At 31.3% G+C, this 14,143-nt stretch overlaps 1 protein-coding gene across 3 annotated transcripts; it reads right to left on the reverse strand.

The window, feature by feature from the left end:
* Positions 1–1,090: 1,090 nt before the first annotated feature.
* On the reverse strand, positions 1,091–6,687 carry LOC110647158 (electron transfer flavoprotein subunit alpha, mitochondrial). 3 transcript variants are annotated; one of them, XM_021800859.2, is made up of 8 exons: positions 6,534–6,687; positions 6,124–6,306; positions 5,520–5,731; positions 4,127–4,290; positions 3,784–3,942; positions 3,457–3,509; positions 2,381–2,521; positions 1,091–1,311 (listed from the first exon to the last, which is right to left on the reverse strand). In XM_021800859.2, the coding sequence occupies exons 1-8, from the start codon at positions 6,603–6,605 to the stop codon at positions 1,234–1,236; spliced, it is 1,062 nt and encodes a 353-aa protein (XP_021656551.2). In that variant the 5' UTR covers positions 6,606–6,687; the 3' UTR covers positions 1,091–1,233. The 3 variants fall into 3 exon arrangements, with proteins under 3 accessions (XP_021656551.2, XP_021656554.2, XP_021656552.2); XM_021800860.2 differs by lacking the exon at positions 1,091–1,311 and adding an exon at positions 1,759–2,249; XM_021800862.2 differs by lacking the exon at positions 3,784–3,942.
* Positions 6,688–14,143: the final 7,456 nt, after the last annotated feature.

Raw genomic sequence — 14,143 nt, forward strand, 5'->3', positions numbered from 1 at the left:
CTAATTTAATAATTATGTGTTTTTATGTCAATATATTTATTTTTTAGCACATAATATTTCATAAATATTAAAAAGAGAATTATATGTTTATAGAAGTTTTCATACGTGGTATTACTTGAATATTTTTATATAAAATTTAAAAACACTATTAAAATTTATTAAATATAACTTAATATTGTTAAAGTTTTATTTTAAATAACTAAAATTTAATTTATTTATTTATATGAATAGGTATTATAATTAGTTAATTTTTAATTAATTTATATTTATAATAAATTTTTAATTTCATTAGTTAAACTATTTATCCATTAATTAAACTACTGACTCATTCATCCGTTTCCTTCACCGTGTCAACTTTCGAGCCGGCTAACACTGATTTGACATCCATTTTTATTAATTGAATTAAATCTATAACATAAGAAAGTACATAAGAAAAAGCTTATTTTAACGTATCAAATTATTAAGAAACTGCAAACAAAATAAGCATATTTCTCTTATTTCCAAAATTACATCTAAACCAGGGATGCAGGTTTAGATGCAAAATGTGTCGTCCAGAATAGGCCTATGCAGTTTTCGGTGTGAACCTAATAATCGAATTGAATCGAGCCATTTCAGGTCAATTGGTTTGATTTTTTAATTTTATCAGTTCGATTCGATTTAAAACTTTTAATATATTTGATTTTTAGTTCGGTTTGATTTTTTATCTGTTAAAACCGATAAAACTAAATAGTAAAATGACCAAAATAATTTTTCAGCCCAAGACGCATAAGCTCTACTCAAAAAATAAAAATTTTAATATTTTCAATTTAATGCATCGAAACCGAACCAAACCATTATTTTTTGGTTCGATTCAATTCAGTTATCCTTATGTGATCAATTCGGTTTGGTTTATATTTTTAAGCAATTCGATTTTTTGATTTTTAGTATTCAGTTTGGTTCAAAACTGAACCGACTGACTGCTCTCCCTTAGTCCAGAACTTTGTCCATAATGCTAAAAGCATACATTATTGGAGTTCATTTTTCTTATTGACAAGCTAATGCGACACATTTTCACCCATGTAAAGAATCACAACATGCTTTACCAAAAGAGTTTCAGTGAAATGATATGGCATCCTTCAAAGCCTTTCATTATTTTCTGCTGTCTATCTTTTCCAATTTGAACATTTTTTTATGAACAAGAAGAAAGCTTTGTATAACTTTAGTATTTGAACACCTCAGGTGTGCAGTGCAGGTCTACTTCTTCTCCGGAAGCTTCTCTAACAACTCTGGTATCACCTCAAAAAGATCACCAACGAGTCCATAATCAGCTACCTGCACCCAAAGGGTCCCCTCATTCAGGAAAATAATGGATTACGTATAAAATCAGTGTTTAAAATTTGAATTTTTACATATTAAAAGAATTCAGTGGGTCTCCTCTTAAAAAGTAATCTGCTTGGCTCGCTTTATATATATATATATATATATATATATATATATATATTCTGCCTTCCAAAACCAATTATAAAATGAATCTCAATTCCAACACCCAAAATTGAGCAGATGTAACAGAGCCTTGAATATGATATGCATTCAAGGATTGCTTTCATCTTCGAGTAACACTTTGTGAGAGCAAGTAATATGACAAACATAAATCTATCACGATCTGTTATTTAAATGAACTCAGATATATTATCACTACAAGTCATATCCAAGGTAAACTGAAGCCTTGATTATACCAGGTTTGTTTCCAAGCACAAACTCTGCAATTTAAGGTACTTCTACACAGGCCCAGACTTTTCCCTATTTCTTTTTTTTTTTCCCCTTACCTTTAGGTGCAACAAAAGGGACGCTGGGGGTTTTGCAGCAACTATGGTACAAATTATCAATTTGTCAGAGCATTATTTAGCATAGATTTAAAATACATCCACGGAAATAATAGTCGAAGTGCAATCTTTTAGGAATTGCAAATTGCATTAAATGTAGATGTTTGCAAGTATCCGACTATAATTCAATAAATGGAAAAACCAAAGGTAAATCATAAATGCATTAATTACAATATGCAGATTTTGCACAAGAGATTTAGGCACATGCAGTGTGAAATATGGGAGAGAGAACAACTTTAGAATACCTAATAGGCTGCAGATTTTAGGGGGTTCTTATATTCATAACAGCCGTGACAGCCATTATCCTTGTGTTTTTCATTTAGACAGTGCATCTGGAGTTTAGTGTAACCAAAGCCTCAAATCCCATTACATATAGGCTATTGCATTCTAGTAAAACAGACAAAGTAAACCTGCATCATGTCAAGCTTGAGACCTAGCTAGCCAACAAACTATTCAACGATTTGTTACAAACCTGGCAATGTGTCTGAGAGAGAGAGAGAGAGAAAGAGAGAGATCACCTGGAATACAGGTGCATCTGAATCTTTATTTACAGCAACAATGACCCTGGAATCTCTCATGCCAGCTATGTGTTGAATGGCTCCAGAAACACCAAAAGCCATATACAATTCTGGAGCAACAATTTTTCCAGTCTGACCAACCTGGCAAGAAAGGCAGTTACTGAAGAAAAATATAAATCCAGAACATGGATCACAATCCATGGTCATACAAAATACCCTATGATCTCTACTATATTTATTTCACTAGTACACCATGCAATCACATGCATATAATCATGGACTACATGGATAAACCACAGCCTAAGTGTACGTTACCATTGCAAAAAAAGATTGCTCCATGGTTGAATTGAGAGTAGGACCAAAGAACCGAGCAATAAAGCTGCACACCCTTTCATTTACTTTCCAATTCTCGCTTTTCTACTTTGAAGAATTGTAACAACGAAACAAAGTTTTTTTTTTCTCACAACTTTTCAACATTAAGAGCCAAGACTTATGCCAATTCTCTTTATATATATGTTAATACAAAGAGACATGACTCTTGGTTATTTTGATTGCATTTAGACGTTGCATTGCACTACTTCATGCAGTTACATCCCTTGGTCCCTTTTCTTTTAATTTATTTTATTTCACTAATAAAAGTCATGGATCTAGATTGACCCACATGCGTCACTCAGTCCATATTTCCTTCAGTTACTATCAGACCATGATAATAAAATAGATATGAATTCTCGGAATAGTGCAAGGTTCTAATTATAATATGGGCTACACAAGTAACACCCCGAAATCATTGAAATGCATTTCAAAGGCTAGAATGTGTACGGATTTTTTTTTTAATTTTGGCCACCAGAATAATATTAGTTTACATATCAAGAAACTTCATGCAAAGTTCAGTAGGAAATACCATTGCAATTTAGAATGTCTTTAAACTACAATGTCATCATTCTATGAGCAAGTGCTGGAAACACAAAATAATTCATACTGCCCTCTGAACCAATTAAATGAATTCTTAAAATTAAGCATTAAATTGAAGTTATACAATATGCTTAAGTTGGAAATAACAGGTCTATATATGTTACCTGGAGGTCATTTGGAACAAATCCCGCATCAACAGCAGCACGGGTAGCACCAACTGAAGATAAACAGAAAAAGAGGTGAACAAAATACTCCACATAATGAAGAACAAACTGTCATGTCATTTGTTAGTCTTTACACATAATAAGAATATATAAGGTCATCATGACACATTAAAAGTAGAAAACATGATTTAAGCAAGGTTGCCTATGTGAGGTCTGGTGTGTGTTGTGACAACCACAGTTTGTAACAAAAAAAAAAAAGTAGAAAACATAGGAAAAATTCCAAGGAACATAATTTTAAGAAATGGAAAAGGTATTTCCAGGAGCTACCAGCTGCACCAAGCTTTTCTGCAAGTTTCTCAATCATTTTGAAGTTCTCTGCACTTTTCAACCCCCGACCCCCTGTGACCACTATTCGTGCACTTCCAAGGTCAGGGCGCTCAGTGTCCTGAGATGTATGCTGTACATATCTAGACTTACCAACAGAATCTACAATACAATCGTGACAAAACTATAAGATATGCCTTCTCAGCCAAATAAAACAAATATGAAAGAATCACCCACAGAAACAATCAAATAGAATGGAACATATTTGCAAGAACTATAAAAAGGACTATAAGCCTTATCATAACGCAGAGACTAGCTACAAAATCATTGGATAAGATAAACAGACCTTCACCAAAGGTTGAGAGGTCAACCTGGGAAATACGAGCTTCATTAGATTTTGTATCAGCTGAGATCGCAGGTACTGGAAAAGATGTTGATCTAATGGTCAACATACAAGGACTAGCGCCAGTATATCGCACAGTACAAAGTGCATTTCCAGCATAAATTGGTCTGCCACATAAACAGAAGGCCTTATTTTGTGACCAGATAATCTTAGATTGCAGATATTGTTATTAGCAGATCATGATATCAGATGCTTATGAAAATTAGTAAGTTGCAAGTATTATAAAATTAAGACCTATTTTAGATTCTTGGGGAAATCTCTCTCTCTCTCTCTCTCTCTCTCTCTCTCTCTCTGTGATAAAGAAAGCTTGTAATCATGGTAACAGCTTAATCACTTGATGCATGCAATATTTTTGTTATCTAACCTACTCAATTTTAACTAATTGCATACACGTGTTTTAAGTCAGTCATGCCTGCCCATTAGTTACTTCATAAACTAATGCCATAAAATGCTTAAAGACATGAGACTATAATTTCCAGTAAGTATTTTCCCTCACATTTGATACATACATAAACAGGTGAACTATGCATACTTCTATTAAAAAGGATGAAACAGCTCCATGTTCCTCAAAAATTTTAATTAGCATTAAAGAGTACGGAAAACAAGGGCTGAGTACGAGTTGACACTTCTTTATACACTATACCACCAGTAAGGACAGTACAAGATTGGCCAAAAATCAAAATTTTGGAAACAGAGACTTTCATGTACTAGAAACCACAACCAGTGAGTGTAATTCCTTGTCATAATTTCCTACTTCGGTGTAATATAATATATTAACACTGTTAGATAATAATGCCAAACTAGCTCAGAATCAAACCTCAGCAAATAAAAGTTAATGTTGCTTTCTTGCATGTAGGTTGCATGGGAATCAACCTTTTAACGTGTCCGCCAAACTTTTTTTACTAGCTCTGTAGTCTATAGGTTTTATTAAGTGCATGGTAGAAAGATCAAAGATGAAACCAGGAGCTGATTTCAAGCAACTCAGACAAGAACTTCATGGTACTAAAAAGCTAAACATCTTTAATATGGACTAATTGACTTTAGGATTGCCAACAACAAGACCTCGGCCCCGAAATAGCTTAAGGCATGAAAGCCAACATAAACATATCACTGAGATGCTCTAGGTCCCCTTAATAATACTTGAAAAGTTGCAATGTCTTCAGAAATTCAACTAAGGCACACAATCAAAATTTGAAACATGAAAACCACACTCAAATAAACAAATGACCTCAGCAAGAAAATAAATAATAATAATAATAAGAAGAAGAAGAAGAAGAAGAAGAAGAAGAAGAAGTAACTGTTAAGGTAATTGAAACAGGAAAATCACAGTGAATACCTGACAAATTGACTAGAACCAGAAATATCAATAACATCAGTAATTGGAGAAACATCTAAAAGGGCAGCTGCACGTGGCAGTATGTTTTTGCCAAATGAATTCGCAGCAGCAAGTATGTGTGAGTAGCCACCTTTTTGCTGAACCAAATGGACCAACCTAGCCCAAGGTTCTGCCAAAGAATGAGTACATTTATCTGAATCAGCAACAAGTACCTACATAGAACACATCAATGACCAATATTAAACTCTGACCTTAATAACAACCTAGATTTTTTATAAGAATCCCAAAGTTTTATTTAAAAAAAATGAAAAATATTAAAAAAAAAATGATAACCCAAGCAACAATATCGGAAAATTTACTAAGACTCCCTTTGTTTCATGAAAAACATTGTGCTGGGCCCTAGGAAAAACTAAGATAAGTCATTTTCTAGACTCTGACTTATTTGCATGACATAAACACGGAAAATATTTTAATGGAAAACATTTTCTCAGAAAATAGTTTCCTGTAAAATATTTTCCATATTATTTTACACGAAACAGACGAGCTAAGTGAATATATCATTAAGAAAGAAACAAAGAAGGGAAATAAGAGAGTGGAATAATGCCTGTGAAATTGAGGGATGACATGAGGCAGCATGTGCAGCAGCTTCTTGAAGGGACGGACCTGATCCAGCGACAAGAATAGAAATTGAATTTCCATCGCCCAAAGCCTTTGCAGCCTCTACTGCACTTACAGATGGACCCTTTATAGCACCACCTTCATGTTCGGCTACAACCAATGTGCTCACCTACGTATTAACAGACTAATTAATAAAATTCTTCAACTAATTAATTCACCATTAACAGTGCTCAAATCCGTCCGATCACTGTCAATAAAACCGATCGATGAGCTGAATTCGCAAGCAGAAGAGGTAAATACATAAACGAATTGAGCATGGAGCTAAGATTGAAGACATTGGCTTCGTTTTCCGTGTTACATATGAAGATTGAAGAGAATGAATGAGAGAAATCTTACTGATCTAGCGGTGGAGATTAAAGAGGAAATTTGAGGGAGAAAGGTTGTTTTGACAGCTCTGAGCATTGCCATTTTTCTTCTCCGATTGAACTTCTCCCTGGATTTCTGAACATATCAGCGAAGATAATAAAGCGGATTACATCTTATCAATACGCTTAAACGACGTCGCTTTAATGGACCATAAATGGTTACAACGTTTTTTTTTTAGCACCTCGGAAATTCATTGGTTAACACTTTGAACGGTGCGTTTAACATGAAGTAATGAATTAGGATTTTCCCCCCATTTTAGAAGTATTCCTCTGACCAATATCAAACAAACCTAAATTATCCTATTTGGGCCTTTACAACCATCCAAAGTTTTGAAGGAATAACTTGCAAAGTTAGTATTCATTGAAATTTATCTTTTCTATTTAAAAAAAATAAAAAATTCAATTTAAAATTTTATCAAAATTCTTCAAACCCTCAATTTAAAATGCTCCAAAAAATACTTTAAAATAATAAAATTTGCATGCTTAGTGATAAGGCTAGTTTTGAAAACATTTCCATCTGCAGCCTTAAAGTATTCTTCATGAGGGACCCAATATTCTAAAAAAAAAAAAAAATTAATAAAATTATATAGTAGGATGTGCCATCAACGATCTCTTTTCATATTAGATGTATATGCCATATGTTAAATTTATAGGTGCAAAATACTTTTAGATGTTTAAATTATTTTATTTAACTTATTAAAATATTTTTAATTTTTTGTGGTTTCATGTAGGGATAAGTAGGTTCTAATTTTAAACCAAAATTTGAATTGAATTTATATAATTCAATTCTGCAATTTAATTTTTTAATTTGATTATTATTATTATTATTATTTTTAAATTGATTAAATGATTTGGCTTGATTAATGAGATCTAAATAAGCCGACCGAATTTTAAAACCTCTTAAAATGTCTAATCATGTTTTATTCGTGTGTCCAATTTAGAAAATCCCTTAATCGTTGCAGAAACAAATCAATCTCAAATTTTGATTTTCAATAGCCCAGATTTAAAAAATTACAATAAAAAGACATTTCGATAAAATGAGAAAAAAAATGGTCTCTCATGACATATTCCAACTATAAACAAGTGAATATAAAAAATTATAACTATTGACAATTTATTTTCAAAATTGAATGTGTAAGTTAAGTAATATCATTTAATATTAATAAAAAATTATTAAATTATAGTTACCAACACCCCAATATTAAGATAGGATAATAGAAATTTTTTCTCTTTTACCCAGTAATCTCGGATTTGAGTTTTGAAAATTAAGAGGAAACACTTTATCTTTTTGTAGGTTTGTCTAGTGCGAATCCAAATTAATCAGATCAGTGAACTTTGGATACTGAATTGTTTCGACAAAAAAATAAAAAATTGTAGTTGCTACCCTTTCTGATGCATTGTCCAGCTTACCAGCGCCACATAGGGCCTTGTCCCCTTAATTACTTTTCACCCTTTAATCTATTGACTATTTTACTCTCGTTTTTTACCTTTTTCATTATTTTTTGAATATAAAATATTTTATTATCTAATTAATATAATTAGATAATTTATCTTAATTACATCTTTAATAAAAGAGTTCTTTCAATAAATTAATTAGTATTTTGATTTTTGAATGAAATATCTTTGAAATTTCTAATATGAATGAAATTGAAATATTTTTTTAAAAATATTTTTTCTTTTTATGTTAAAAATTGTTTCTGGAATAAAAATGTCATATGATTGGTTAATTTTTTTTAATAATGGAGCATAATAATAGTATTCATTAATGAAAAAAAATTAAATCATTAACATTTAAAATTGACTTATCGTAAAGTGTCTTTAATATAAAATTAAAGATTTATTTATTTAAATTTTAATTTAATAATATTAGAGTTGAAAGCTACCGAATAGAATACAAAATCATATATTTGTATATATATTAATTATTGAAGAATGTTAACCTCGTAAATTAAAAATTCAGTGCCCACTTCTTCTCTCACTAAAACCTCTCCCCTTTGTCTAAAAATATAATCTCAGTATAGTCTGGGGGATTTGGCCTCTTGGCTGTTGACCCCCTTGCCCCCACTTTCTCCTTTCATCTGTTGTGTTTGTTGCTTTAGTTAGTTTTTCTTTTGTTGTTTAGTCTAGTTGATAGTGAGAGCTTGTTTCTCTGGAGTGAAGGAGATTTTTTTTTCTTCTTTTAGTAGTGTTTCTTTGTTTTCTAGTCTCTTCTTCGCCAACCAAAAGGTGACGTAATTAATGTTTTAGAGGCCATCTTTAGGGGCTTCCCCTGTTTACCAGCAAGTCAATGGAGGCGATGGTTACAAATGTGATGGACGTTGCTGGTGCCTGGGTTATCGAGAATGAGACATTGAAACTCTACCAAGCTATTCCCAATCATCTAGCAAATCCATGATTACTTGTTTTTATCTTTACAATAGCTTGGTCCTAGCTTAATATTGTCCTGGAGAAAAAATGTGTATAGGGGTGGATTTGGCTTGGCAAGTTGTTAGCTTTGCGAGTCTCCTGTCCCCTGTGTCTGTGCTTTCAGGGTATGTGAAGTTTCTATGGTGTGAAGATGACTCCTAGTATTAGTGGCGGTGGCACTTAATATGCTTCCCCTATTGCCAGGTCGATCGGCTTCGAGTCAAGTATCTGTTTTGTAGCTTTAATTTTTATTGTTTGTGAGGGCTTTGAGTTTTTTTTTTTTTTTTCAATGAATTTAGGAGTTTTATTAAATTTATTGTTACAATTTTGAGCTTAATTTTGTAACCATTTTTCAATTAATGAAATGTATTTTCGTTAAAAGAAAATAATAATATTGTACAAAACAGGGCGGTATTCGTGCTTCTTTATCTTGGAGTTTAATTAATTTGAAAAAAGAAGGGTTGAAATCTTCATATCTGCAGATTTTTTTTTTCTTTTTTTTTTTGTCCAAAGCATAACGACGGAGTTTCGACGGTTAGTAAAACACTAATCACATTCTCATGGATTAGGCATGTGGGCCCTTTGATGATGAATCAATCAAACCCTTGATCAAACGTGGCACGTTTTACAACTCTTATCTCATCTGGATCCCACAATAAAAGTGAGTCCATACTGATCTATTCAAATACAGGGAAGAATATAAAAGATTACTGCTATGCATAAAAGTAATGCTTCTTCTAAAGTGAGCTTCTTTATAAAAATTTTATATAATTATAAGAGGTTATATATATATATATATATAAATAAATTAAGTATGCTTAATAATCTCTTTAAATATCATAAACGCTTCTCTATAATTACTAATTTTTTCATTAAACTTAAATTTAGAATATTTAAAATTTAATTTGTAATATAAAATTTTTATTTTTAATTTAAATAACTTTATTAATTTAATACTCATTGAAAAAATTAATTCTATTCTCAATTTATTAATAGTTTTAATAATTCAAATTATATAAATTGATAATTCAATAATTTAAAATTTATTTATTTAAAATTACTAATTTAGTAAAATATAATTTTTTTAATTTAATAAATATTATATTACTAAAATTAAAGATTATAAAATTTTATATTATAAAGTAAAATTTAAATATATATATATATATATATATATATATATATAAATCATACATGTTTTCCTCTGGTACTGCTATGTAGGATTCTAAAACTTTCATATTTATGCCACATGACAACATTTAAAATAGTTAAGTTTTCTCTTGGACTGCCACATAAGATTCTAAAATCAATATATTTATACCAAATGGAAATATTAAATTAAATTTATTACATTGCCACATATACTAATTATATTACTATATATTTATATATCTTATATATATAAAGCAAGAAGATTTTCTCTTACTATTGCCATATGACACTCTAAGTTTTAGTGCTGCCACGTGACATTTACTATATAAAAAATATTATATTTTATCATTATAATAATTAATATAAGTAATTATTATTTTTTATATTAAATATTAAATTTTATTTTTTATTTAATTCTAATTTCCTTTTAAATATCTTTACCATTATCATTATTACCATAATTTTTATAGCTAACTAATTAAACTCAACTCAACTCAACTAAGCCTTTATCCCAAAAATTTGGGGTCGGCTATATGGATTCGCTTTTTCCACTCTGAACGATTTTGGGTTAAATCCTCAGAAATGTGTAATGCTTCTAAGTCATGCTGTACTACTCTCCTCCAAGTCAATTTAGGTCTACCCCTTTTTTTCTTTCTATCCTCTAGCCTAATGTGCTCTACTTGTCTAACTGGAGCCTCCGTATGTCTACGCTTCACATGACCAAACCACCTCAATCTCCCTTCTCTCAACTTATCTTCAATTGGCACCACTCCTACCTTTTCTCTAATACTTTCATTACGGACTTTATCTAGTCTAGTATGGCCACTCATCCACCTTAACATTCTCATCTTTGCAACTCTTATCTTAGATGGGTAGGACTCTTTCAGTGCCCAACACTCACTACCATATAGCATAGCCGGTCGTATGGCTGTACGGTAAAATTTTCCTTTTAATTTATTGGGAATCTTACGATCACATAAAACTCCCGTGGCACGTATCCACTTCAACCATCCGGCTTTAATCCTATGACTAACATCCTCCTCACCTCCCCCATCTACTTGAAGGAACTAGCCTAGATATTTTAAGTGATTACTTTTTGACATTTCCAATCCATTCAAACTAACTAATTACTTATCACAAGTTTGGCCTTCTATGAACTTTCAATTCATGTATTATGTCTTCGTTCTACTTAACTTAAAACCCTTTGACTCTAGAGTACTTCTCCAAAGTTCTAGCTTCCTATTGACTCCTTCTCGTGTCTCATCTATCAGAACAATATCATCCGCAAACATCATGCACCAAGGAATACTCTCTTGTATATGATTCGTCAGTTCATCTAAAACTAATGTAAAAGGTAAGGGCTTATGGTGATCCTTGGTGTAATCCAATTGAGATCGGAAAATCTCTTGTGTCCCCTCCCACTGTGCGCACAATAGTAGTTGCTCCTTCATACATATCTTTCAATACTTGTATATACCTAATAGATACCCTCTTTTGTTCTAACGCATTCCATAAGACCTCTCTTGGAATACTATCATAAGCCTTCTCCAAATCAATAAAAACCATGTGTAGATCTTTCTTCCCATCTCTATATTTCTCCATCAAGCTTCTAATGAGAAAGATCGCTTCCATAGTTGAACGACCAGGCATGAAACCAAATTGATTGAGAGAGGTAGAAGTATCATGACGTAGTCGATGCTCCACAACTCTCTCCCACAACTTCATAGTGTGGCTCATGAGTTTAATTCCCCTATAGTTTGAGCAACTCTGTATGTCTCCCTTATTTTTAAAAATAGGTACTAAAATACTCTTCCTCCATTCATCAGGCATTTTCTTTGAGTTTAGAATCTTATTAAATAATTTAGTTAACCATGCCACTCCCATATCTCCCAAATACTTCCACACTTCAATTGGTATTTCATCGGGTCCACAGGCTTTACCTACTTTCATTCTCTTAAGTGCTTCCTTTACTTCTAAAGATCTAATCCTTCTAGTATAATTTACATTCTTTTCTATTGTACTATAATCTATATTCACGCTATTTCCATTTTGACTATTATTAAAGAGATCATTAAAATAATTTCTTCATCTTTCTTTAATGTCCTCATCTTTCACCAACACTTTTCCTTCTTTATCCTTAATCCACCTAACTTGATTGAGATCTTGACATTTCCTTTCTCTACTCCTTGCTAATCTATAAATATCTTTCTCCCCTTCTTTAGTTCCAAGTTTCTTATATAACTTTTCAAAGGCCTGTGCTTTTGCTTGGCTAACTGCCTTTTTTGCCTCTTTCTTTGCTATCTTGTACTGTTCATATGCCTCATTATTATCACATTTAGGTAATTTCTTATACCATTCCCTTTTTCTCTTCATTGCCTTTTGTACTTCCTCATTCCACCACCATCTCTCTTTTGAGGGTGGTCCATGTCCTTTAGACTCCCCAAGTACTTTTCTAGCTACTTCTCTAATCTTTGATGCCATCTGTATCCACATATCATTGGCCTCCATATCTAGCTTCCATACTTCGGACTCAAGAAGCTCATTTTTGAACTTCACTTACTTTACTCCTTTGAACTCCCACCACTTTGTTCGAGCTACACTATTTCTTCTGACCTTACTTGAATTGTTCCTAAACTTGACATCCAATACCACCAACCTATGTTGACTTGTTAAAGCTTCTCCTGGAATGACCTTGCAATCCTTGCATAGAGCTCTATTTATCTTCCTGGTTAAGAGGAAGTCGATTTGGCTTCTATGTTGCCCACTTTTGAAAGTCACTAAATGTGACTCTCTTTTTATAAAGTAGGTATTTGCTAGTATTAGGTCGTATGCCATAGCAAAATCCATGATGCTTTTTCCCTCCTCATTTCGACTGCCAAAACCAAAACCTCCATGAACATTCTCATAACCTTGCCTATCACTTCCTACATGTCCATTCAAATCTCCACCAATGAAAACATTCTCTTCATTCGGTATGCTTTGCATTAAATCATCCATATCTTCCCAAAACCTTTGTTTACTCTCACTGTTTAGTCCTATTTGTGGGGCATAAGCACTAACTATATTTATTGTTTATAAATTTTTCATTTAAGAATTCTTAAATTTTTTATTATTTTATTTAATTATACAAATTTAAGAATTATAAATCTAAAAATTAATAAAATAATTTAGAATTATACTATAAAAATTATCACATGGAGTTAAATATTTTATTCTCTTATCACATGAAGTTAAATAATTTTTCATCTCTCTCTTTTTTATATATTTAATAAATTTTAATTTATCTTGATTTTATTTTATTTTAACACATATTTAATAAAAATATATTTTTAATTATATATATATATAATAAATTATGAAAAAATAAATAAAATTATATTTTCATAGTAATAAAAAATAAGAAATTTATGTTAATATTCAATTTTCATTATTTTTTTGATATTCTTTATAGTATAATTAATAAATAACTAATATTAGTATTAATCATATTATATTGTTTTATTATTATTTAGAAAAATTATATATATGCACACTGCCTTATTTGAAGTTTTATTTTTTATTAATTAATTATACAATTTATTTAAATTATGATTAAGTTATTAATTTTCTAATTATGCATATATAAGTTTAGTACCTATTTTTAAAAATAAGGGAAACATACAGAGTTACTCAAACTATAGGGAAATTAAACTCATAAGCCATACTATGAAGTTGTGAGAGAGCTGTAGAGCATGGACTACGTCATGATACTTCTATCTCTCTCAATCAATTTGGCTTCATGCCTGATCGTTCAACTATGGCAGCGATCTTTCTCATTAGAAGCTTGATGGAGAAATATAGAGATATGAAGAAAGATTTACATATGGTTTTTATTGATTTGGAGAAAGCTTATGATAATGTTCAAAAAGATGTCTTATGGAGCGTGTTAAAACAAAATAGGGTTTTTATTAGGTACATACAAGTGTTGAAATATATGTATGAAGGAGCAACTACTATTGTGCACACAGTGGGAGGGGACACAAG

The sequence above is a fragment of the Hevea brasiliensis genome, chromosome 4 (genome assembly GCF_030052815.1).
Source record: "Hevea brasiliensis isolate MT/VB/25A 57/8 chromosome 4, ASM3005281v1, whole genome shotgun sequence".
NCBI classification, from domain to species: Eukaryota; Viridiplantae; Streptophyta; class Magnoliopsida; order Malpighiales; family Euphorbiaceae; genus Hevea; species Hevea brasiliensis.